At 38.9% G+C, this 10,437-nt stretch overlaps 1 protein-coding gene across 2 annotated transcripts in view; it reads right to left on the bottom strand.

Annotated features, from left to right (window-relative positions):
• LOC118328042 (SPRY domain-containing protein 3-like) overlaps window positions 1-10,378 on the bottom strand; it is a 13,938-nt gene extending 3,560 nt beyond the window's left edge. The window contains exons 1-7 of one of the 2 annotated variants that reach the window (XM_035661643.1): window positions 10,263-10,378; window positions 8,530-8,676; window positions 8,283-8,358; window positions 5,048-5,172; window positions 4,166-4,298; window positions 3,837-4,025; window positions 133-282 (exon numbers count right to left, since the gene is read on the bottom strand). In XM_035661643.1, coding sequence (XP_035517536.1) covers window positions 133-282; window positions 3,837-4,025; window positions 4,166-4,298; window positions 5,048-5,172; window positions 8,283-8,358; window positions 8,530-8,657 — 801 coding nt within the window. In that variant the 5' untranslated portion in view covers window positions 8,658-8,676; window positions 10,263-10,378. The remainder of the gene's footprint in view (window positions 1-132; window positions 283-3,836; window positions 4,026-4,165; window positions 4,299-5,047; window positions 5,173-8,282; window positions 8,359-8,529; window positions 8,677-10,262) is intronic. The other variant, XM_035661644.1, reaches the window with a different exon arrangement.
• Window positions 10,379-10,437: the final 59 nt, after the last annotated feature.

The following is a 10,437-nucleotide window of genomic DNA, read 5'->3' as shown; positions in this document are numbered from 1 at the left end:
GGGGGGGGGGGGGGGGGGAGAAGTTTTCTTTACCGACAGATAACCACAGAGTGTGTACAGTAAGTAAAACGGCGTGTCAGTGACTTTGACGTGTGATCATTATGGCAATGACTAAAACGGGGAGCCTCTTACCCTGCGTGCCAGCCCCAGGGCGATGTAACATTTCTCTCCAGCATCTGTGATCTCCAGTTCATAGTAGTGGAAGCGTGTGTTGAGAGGCCGACGGGCCTGAGCCAAGCCCACGTCCACGATGCTCTTCCCTTTACCCACGTACTCCAGCAGCTGTGGACATGACGCAGACACATGCAGGTTACGACTGAACACCGAGACTGGATTCATGTCTCTAATTATTTGTCAGCATCTGAGTATGAGTAAGAGCAACAGTATCATGCTGTACCCTATACAGTCATTTTTACAATATTACTTTATGTACATTGGTTTTAATACTTAAATATGCTTGGAGTAAGTCAATTTAAGGGATTAAACAAACTGAAATGTTAATTATGATCCTCAGTTACTTTAATGATTAAACACTTCATTTAAGATATATTTAAAGCTGCACCTATCAATATTTTATATTACCAATCGATCAATCAATATGTGCCTTTTAGCACATTGTTTCTATTTTCTAGTCTGCAAACTCCTTTCAGGCATCTGTTTTCAGCCAAACAACTGATATGATAAACCGACTGTGCGCTACATGCCAAGCACCAAACAGAAGACAGACAAAGGTAGTTAACTAGCTAGCTGGTGAGCATCAAGCATTAAAGAGACAGATATTTCTCTCAGTAGTTCGAGACCAACAGAGCCAAAAGAAGACTCACTATTGGATTGACATTTGTGGTGTGGCTGCTGCTAAAAGGTGTTGCCACAGCTTTTCAAGGTGATAATATTTCAATGTTCAGCTTGTTCTGCTGCCTTCAAGTGGCCAAAAAAAACCACACCCCTGCTCAATTCAGGGGATTTCACTTCTACAGCCTTATCTGGTCTATTGTGGCTGACATTACTGAGTAAGTTAGCTGACATAATGAGCCTTTACTACTTGTGTTACTGTTTCATATCATTTTAGAATATAACAGTATCCCTTTTATTGTCACTTGTGGACACAGAGGCTACACATGCTGGCTTTAAGCCATAATGCAGAATGCACTACTTTCATTGTTTGTTTGTTTTCTGAAACAACAGTGTTTGGAGTGATAACAATCACCCTCTGCATGCAAATTCATTAAAAAACATGTTTTTACATCTAAATCCCACACTCATTAGTGTCATTAACACTACCTATCTAATCAAACAGGTTGTTCACCTGCTACTGAGAGTATGTCTGATTTTGCACTGGCCTGACTGCTGCTCCATTCTCAGGTTGGTAGAGACATGAGTTGAAAAGGAGTAGAGGACATGTTTTATTCACACATTATTCTATTAGGGATGTTAGATGATGAGATGAAAAAAAAAAACTCTTTCTTTCCTGGAAAAATAGGACAGGTTTTGGATTCGTCATTCCTGCACTGTACTGTTTGGGTACTAAAAAGCAAAGCTACGGCAACAGAGATAACATAACTGTTTACTACATCCAGCAGTGGAAATCAACACCGCCAAAGCTGAACTCTTTTCCAGAGTGACCTTCATAAATGTCAAAACCACGTACAACCATCAGAACATAACTACCTCAATGAAAACAAAAGACTTCCATACTCCACAAGTGTCTAGGCCCAACATCTCATTACTCACAAGGTTGCCAATTTACCCGGTTAAATTAACTCTTCTTTCATCAACAAACAGCGGGTTGGATGAGATTTAACAAGTGTTTGAAATGTGTGATCTCATTAAACTCAAAACACTGTAACTTCGGCACCAATAACAACATGATGCTGGTTTTCCGGCTAATCTTACGTTGTACACGCACCCATTTAAATAAATAAAATACATTTGAAGTCTCATTTATCAGCATTTACAGACTGATTCATTCCTGGTGTTTTCCTAATAACCTCCTTCTCTTCCTTTTTTTTCATTATGTAAGCACAACCTCAAGAAGTAAACAGCCGCTCCAGTGTTGTAACTGCGGCTGTCCTCCTTTTGGATGAAAGCTGATAGTAAATCACTCACTAATCTCTAAACAGTTGTGCCAGTTTCAGTTGATTTATAGGCAATATTGGATGTTGTGTATCTTAATAAACAGTGTTTAACACACCTGCATATGTCAACATTTTTAAAGTATATTATATTTTTTTGGGGCCTTTTATTGCCTTTTAATGATAGGACATAGCATTTTGGACAAATTGAGAGATATTGCAAATGAGGCGCAAATATGAGAAAGAAATCCAGACACCTGGATGCAGAATAGTTGGAAGTTGTGAAAAGACTTCAATATAACAATGACAAATCCCACAAAAGCACCCCTCTTGATTTTTTTACAGACATGTTTTTCTGTCCTGACAGCTCTCGTGTCATTGATGTATTCATACAGGGCCAAATTTTGTAGAAATAAAGGATGATTGAATGTGCGGGTGGCATAAAGGTTACTCGCTCCCGACCTGCTTCAGGGCTATTCAGCTGTGATCCCCTCCCACTGTTTTCAATTCCGGTTTTGTGCGTATCATCGGCTGAGTCAGACACAAACACAGCAGCCCTGCCGTCACAGAGACGGGTGGAGACTCTACCAGTAGGAGAGGAGGTCAAGGAGCACTTTAGAGAAAATTTTGTTTATTTCATGTTATCTCTTCTTACTGGGTATTTAGCAAAAGCTAATATTTACTCTGAGATTTTATCTAGGACTAAGAATCGAAAAGTTTGCACTTTGCCTTAAAAAGGGATTTTTTGTTATTTTGGATTTGACACAGATCCACTAATTCCATTTTGGGTCAGTGAGTGCAGATTACTTATTTTACTTTTCCATAAATTCCTGTTGCATTTAATCAGTTCAACAGTTTGAATACAGCCAACTGTGAAGGTGGAGTTAGACTTGGTAAGTGTCTGTATGTGTCAGGTCTTGTTGGCCAGAATATACAAGGCTCGGGTTAGGGATGGGTTAGGGTTCTTCGCACACTCTTTGTTAGAAGAGTTCTCCACTGATTTCACATTGCACTCCTGTAACACTGTCAGATTCACAATAGACAGCTCAAAGAAAAAGCTAAAAATATATAGCATAGATTATCCTATGCATTCTTCTTCCTTGTCAAAACCTGGCCCGTACATTACCCACAATGCAACTCTAACCGCCAACAGTTAGGTTGGAGATTTAAGTGTGTTATGCTAGTAGCGGCTAATGTAGCCTTGAGCCTCCAGCAGAGATGAGGAGTGGGCTACTACTTATACTAGAGGTAAACTCACTTCTTTCAAACTCTATGCCACCAGATTATTTTCATTTTCAAACTCACACAGGTCCCCATGGAGCCACCAACGGCTTTATACAACTTTTTTTCACATATTCAGAAGTACTCAAGACTTGTAAACAACTTTGACTTTGATGAATAAACCTCTTAAAGAGTTTGGGATAGTAAGTATGTATATATTTATTTTTTACAGTATGATCAGTACTTAGAATATGAGTGATGAAGGACAAACAACCTTTGAAATGTGGATAAGGAGTCGAGCTTCAAACATCAGTTAGTAGCCAACTTTAATTAAAGCTTTCTGATGTATTCCAGACCAATAATCTGGTGTACGCACTCTGCCTTATCCTCCTGCTGAATCATTACACAGTATTAACATTTACCGGGGAGACAACCTGTCACTTTTTGATGTTAACTTTAACTGCCTGGCCTTCTCAAAGTAGAATCAGTAAAAATTTAACAGTATTTTGTTTTCTTTTAACTTCATTTTGCAACAGCACTTACCGTGCCAGTCACCTTGACGTCATGGAGACGGCTCCAGTCCTCTTCATGACTATCCACGATCATCTGTCCATCATCCTCCTCCATCCCCCATTCAGCGTTCAGGTCCAGAAGCACTTCTTCCCCCAGAGAGTGCATTCCCACAGCAGGGTAGAGAGCATCAGGAGATGCTGGGATTTCAACACTGCCGACCTGAGCACACATTCACACACAGAATTGTTTAGTAAAAAGTAAAAGTAGCTGGGAACTATGAATAAATTCACTTGTAAAATTGTGCTGCTTGAATACATTCTGTCAAAGGTCATGTAATATGATGGTAATGGGGCACTTACTTCCTTGCCATTCTTGGTAAAAAACACCGTTAACTGTCCATCATCTGAGTCCAGGGATATTCCACAGCCGATTCTATCACCTCTGCAGCATTTTGGACCAAACTGCTGTCCTACAGTGTTGCCATTATACAGCCTGTGGAAAGACAAGTACGAGAGATTCAATGGCTGATCATCAAAGCTCATCAGTTTTAAATTTTGCTGATAGAGAGAGACTCAAAAAGACACCAGTAACAGAAAATGGTTCCTAATCAGAAGCTCATTTGTGTTATTTCCCTCTAAGTAAATAATAAATTATATTGTAAATATTTACACAACATACTGTATTTTCACCTGGATTTTTATATTACTCTGTGATCTAGAATATATCCTCAAATCCACTTTTTTCAGGCCTGATCTCTCTATCCCATCATTTCATCATCTCTCTACTCATATCATTTCATCATCTCTCTACGGTCCAAGCTCTAATAAAGGCGTTACACTTTTAAAACCTCGCTGTGATGGAGCCAGCAGAGCTTGTGTTCTGTTGGTTTAACTTTTTTAAGGGAAACATTGTACTTTGGCTAGGTAAAACGTGTAAAATAAATCCTGGTGTTTGTTTTACTCTCAAGGAACAGTGCGACATAAATGTGTAGCTTCTCTAACCTTCCTCCAGTTCCCCAAAAAGAAATATTACTCACTGACTGACAAAGCTGTTGCTATAAGTAGCAACATGAAACATGAAACATGCAAATTTTCTCAGTCAGGACGTCCCCAAATTAATCTCAAGTAACAGACATTAAGCGCATTCAGAAGGGAGCTCTCTTTGCTGCGATTATATATGATGTATTATTAAAACATGTTCGATTTATAGTATATGTAAAGAAAATGATCAATGTTACATACTTGCCATCATCAGCATGAAAAGCCACAGACTGTGGGAGCCAGCCCGGCTGATGGTCCAGCTTATAGGACTGAGGAACCAAACCAACAGCAATCATTCCCCTCACTCCTGTATCGATGATGGTCACCTGCAAAGAGCACAGGTTCAATTATCGCTGAGACACAATGAAGAATGTCTTAAACTGTGGTCATTTCAATTGGAAGACTGTCATTAATATTCAGAGGCGTAAGCATCAAAACAAAGCCAGTAGCTTTCGATATTTAAGTTTCTGATTAATAATACTTTTTTTTTCCTCTGATACATCTCAGGACACAGACCTTGAATTTAAAAGACTTTACCATCCAGCGCCACAACTCATGAACTACTCATTACATCATGTGTGGGAGGCTTTTATACAGAGACAGCATTAGCAGAACAAACGATGTTGAGACAGAGAAAGAGGAGGTGGATTTTATCAGAATTGCTTTTGCTTTTATCTTATTTTGGTGGTTGTTGTCAAGGGTGATTCAGCCACTGAGATAAATTAAATAATGTGTTATGTTCACCAAGAAATTGGTTTTAAGCAAGCAAAGTAACCATGTTTTTAAAGCCAAGACTACTTTATATTTCAATTTAAAAAAAAGACCACAAAGAGTCTACAGCCCTACTAGCTGCTCTGTGAAGCTGTAATTAGACAGTGATGCTTTGAGCCAAATGCTAATGCTAGCCAGGCAACACATTCACAAAGACAACGCTACCATACTGAGAAATAGCAGGTTTGTTTACCATCAGCAGTTTAGCATGTTAGCGTGCTAATATTTACTAATTAGCACAGTAAAGCTGATGGGAATGTCTTTAGTTTTGCAGGAATTTAGTCATAATCAGAATCAGTATTGGACAAAAATGATTGGAAAACTTTTGATGCTGGTGCTGTCAGAGGATCACCAAATCAGAGGGATTCATTCTCTGCAGACTGTGAATGTCTGCACGAAATTTCATGGCAATCCATCTAATAGTTGTTGAAATATTTCAAAGTGGTGAACCGCAGTCTACCTCCTAGTTAAAGCTTTACAGACTTTATGGTGGGAAAATCACACAAAGTTACATAAAACTTGAAGAAGCCCACTTGAGCGCTGCAGGTTGCTTTTCCAGAAAAGCAACAGATTTTTACTTGATGTTAGATTTTGCTTTTGGGTTGACACTGCTTCTCTTTTCACTTTCCAAACCAACCTGAAACTACATAGTATCTCTTTGTTCAACGTTGCATGTTGGTTCAAAGTAAAAACCCATAAGTAAAGAGCTGGCCTTCACAAATGTTATCATAACTGAATACTGAGCGTATGACATCATCCCTAGGGAGCCCTACATGGACACACTGCAATCGGAGCACTGCTGGCAAATCCAGGGCAAGTAGAAGAGGAAACTTTTAAGTTCTTTCCCATGACCTCAACGCCGGTCTCCAGAGAGTGAGAAGTAATACGTCCTTATTTTCTGTGTCAGTGTAAAACATGCAGATGAACCCGAAGATCCACAATCAGCATCCACTTTACTATTATTTATTAACTCATACTGTATGCCCATGTACGCAAATGGCTTCCTCCCTCCTCCTACGTGACTCCCACAAAGTGAGTCACAATAATGAAACACACGTAAGTATAAAGGTTGAGAGGGTTAGTTACTGTTTCACTTACACGTCAGACCGGGACAGGATGTGTTTGTTAGACAAGTTTGAACATGAGAAACATCTGAGAAACAGTCACTGTCTTCAGATGTTTTTGCAATATGGTGCCTAAATAACCAAGAGCAGTGAAATAAACAAACCATGATATGTAATGACTTGCGATTTATTTGGCTATGTGAAACCAGTGGAGATAAGAAAGTCCCTGTATGAGATCAGTGTTAACAGCGTGAATGTGTGTGACCCTGACATTTACTGAGTTTCTGGACTAAACCTCTTCCTATTTCTCATTTGATACAAAAATATATTGGTGTGTCCTCTTAACCACAAGGCTTGACAAAAGAAGTGATACAATCAAAAGACATTGGGACCTATTTTCTTAACCCTAACTTCTTAACTCAACCCCGACATCAAAGCTGAAAAGGTGCAAACTGAAGTTAATCTGTTTAAATATAAAAAAATTAAAAATAAAAAGTATTATTTCTATTACTTGTGCTGACAGCACTTCTGACTTTGGTCTAAATCATTCTGGCACATCAGCAATGACTTTACGTCCAGTCCCATTACACAATGTAAAACTAGCTGCCAAGTCATTCAACAAATCTATTTCCAAGCTGAAAGATCTCAGATAAGTGCTGTTCCCAGGAAATGTCAAGATTTCTTTTATGGCTCAACAACAGATGAAGGCGAGCAGTCAGACACAATGGCCTGCCATGTCTCCTCTCATCAACAGAACAAGGACATTGTCTTAAATCCATAATAAATACTAGTGCTACAAAGTTAACACTATCATCACAATCTATGAATGTACTTTATCACTACTATCACTATTAACTGCTGACAGTTTCAAATATACTTTAGACTGTTTTTTATCAAATAAAAATATTATATTTATTCACTTATAAGCTGAAATATTAACAATGATGCCTTGTGGTTGAAAATGGTTTTAGTTACTTACAGCTCTGCATTATAGACTACAGACATTAACCCCTGTTAAAATTAGCATGTAGTGTGGCTACATTTACATAGTAATATAGTAGTATAGACTTATGTATGCACAGCTTATCTGCTCTTGATTAATTCCCAGAACTTTTCACTTTTATATTAAATTGGAACAAAGTGACTTAAAAGCAATTCTGAGCCATTGGGCTGTTTTATCACATCACATTCTTTTGAAGTAAAAATGTATGTTTGATAAAGGACATACAAGAATTGAGAGCCATCAAAAGTGGCCTGGACTGTCAAAATAAGACAGCTGTGCAGTCAAATACAGAATATAATATAATATAACTGGTGAGAATGACAGACTTGTTGGACTCATGAACTGACAATTACACTGGCAGTTAATCAGCAATAACGCAGGTTCCACCTGGTATATAAAACCACCCAGCTCAGGTCATTTGGGTTCATCAGTGAATATAACACTATACTCATAAGGACACAAAATACACAATTATTGTTATCATGAATCATGAATCAAGCCACTATATAACTATATATATATATACACGTGATTTTCTGTGTAATTCTCCAGTGTCGTATTAATAATCATAGACTGAAAGGACATTATCCACTCTTACTTCATAATAGCGATTTCTTCTCGACAACGGTCTGGCCGCAACAAAACAACCAACTTCATCTGAATTCCCATGATACCTACAAAGATCCAAAAAAGAAAGACAAAATATTACAATAATCACCGCCTCTGCCAAAGTGGAGTGCCTATTCAGCAGGCGAAGGAAGCGCTCTGTCATATAATGAGGGACAAAACCACACAACAAGTCTGCGTCTCCAGTTCAGACTGGTGGCACTGCTCATCACTGTTACCTGAGTATGTCTCCATCTCTCAGCATCCTTTTGAGCCGCTCCCGATATCGCACTGCTCGCACTTCACGAATTTCTCGAATGCGCCTCCTCCAGTTTAGAAAGCGATAATGAAGGTTTATGTCGTCCATGTCTGAAAATCATTACAATCTAGCACACAGGGAAACATAATAAGATTTATTACTGCTTTAGAAAACATAAAAAACTACTAACATTACATACTTATCTTAAGATAAAGGGCTATTTTTATTCTATTTATTTATGCATATAATCTGTGCTTGATGATTGTTTAAGACAAGTCAAACAAATGACTCCAATGTTTGATTAGTCAATGGCCATAAAAGCCTACAGATAACAGATACTGCAGCAACAGCACAGGGCCTCCTTAAAAAACACTGCAAACATCTTTGACCACAACATGATTACAACTGTTGCCTGCCAACAAGAAGGACCTGGCTTTGAACCTTAGGCCAAACCCTTCCCGTGAGGAGTTGGCGTGTTTGTGTTTTTCCATTTACGTTTAATCCCACATTCCAAAGACAAGCAAAGGCCTGGACAGTGACTGTACACTGCCAACAGGCATGAACGTGAGTCCCCTATTTGTGTTAGTCCTGTGATGGTCAGGTGTGTCCCTTTGGGTGTCTTCCACCCGATGTGAACTGTGACTGACTCAAGTATAGACTGGCTCTTCTGTTAATGCCGTGTGTGAACGACACCCAGACGCAGTGATGAGTTTCTGTTATTTCTCTACCTGAAATACTGCTAACTTAATTCTGATTAATACCTAATACTGAACTCAGTGCCTCATTGGGATATGGTGCAAGCACTATTAATGGTTCATCTGCTAATTATTATCTCAATGAATCATTTAGTCTATTAAATGTCAGTCCAGCGCTTCAAAACCTGAATTTTCAGTTAACTAGAGAATCCAATAGAAAGAAAGATGAAATGATGAAAGAGTCAAATAAAAACAGTAAATCTGTAACTTCAAACACAGGAGCTAAAGAAATGACTGGCTTAATAAATGACTTCAACGATGAATCTATTATTAAAATACAATATAGTCATATATTTCTAGAAATCAACTGATCGATAAAGCCTTGGACTGGTGGACTGAATGTCATTTATTATGCTTTTTCCTGTGTCAGGTTATGCAATCAAAGCCAGGGCGAATCAGGTGAACGCACAGGTTTGGTTTTTCCATGTGAAGTCATAACTCAGTACACAACTACTTCACTGTGGGGATTGTTTTTATTTCCGCTGGCTCAGCTGTGGGTCATTACACTAAAACACGGAGCCCCCCGCCTAGTATTAATAGCTTTGTTATAGAAAGCCAGTAAAATGTTGTCTGTTCCTCTTAAAAGTTGAAATGTGAAAGTAAATGATGGGCTCGTGTTTACAAAGTGGTGATGAAACCAAGCTCCGGAACAATTAGTCTGTGACTGAATAAAATAGTTAGGGTTATAACTAGTAATGTGTCCCAATGATGTAAACAAATATGTAACCTCATATTTTCATTTATTGTGTGTTAAATTCTCCGATGTACCCATTTACGAGCCTGCCCTTAACGCAGCATCACATTTCCCAAACTACAGGCAGGACTCTGCTGGCCGGCTAGCTGCTTTCAGCGGTACAACATTATCGCGCTGTGTGGCTAAAAATGTCCGTAAACGTGACTCTACCTCAGTTTATCGACAAACTATTAAACACCTCTTTGTCTCATGTTGGTTTCTTACTGTTTTAAAACTTGTATCGCGTCGTCCTTCGGTTTTTCTTCCAATTTTAAGGAGGTGAAGTCTGTCACTTTATGTCCAACCTGCGCTGTCGGAAGTCCCGCCCCCTCAACCTATCACATCACAGGATAAATACAGTGTCTTTAACCTGTGCACTGCCGTGTGTGTGTGTGTGTGT

The sequence above is a fragment of the Morone saxatilis genome, unplaced genomic scaffold (assembly GCF_004916995.1).
Source record: "Morone saxatilis isolate NCDOM2014 unplaced genomic scaffold, NCSU_SB_2.0 Contig18, whole genome shotgun sequence".
Classification (NCBI taxonomy): Eukaryota; Metazoa; Chordata; class Actinopteri; family Moronidae; genus Morone; species Morone saxatilis.
Note: the sequence above shows the minus strand (reverse complement) of the source record. Positions and strands in the feature narration are given on the sequence as shown.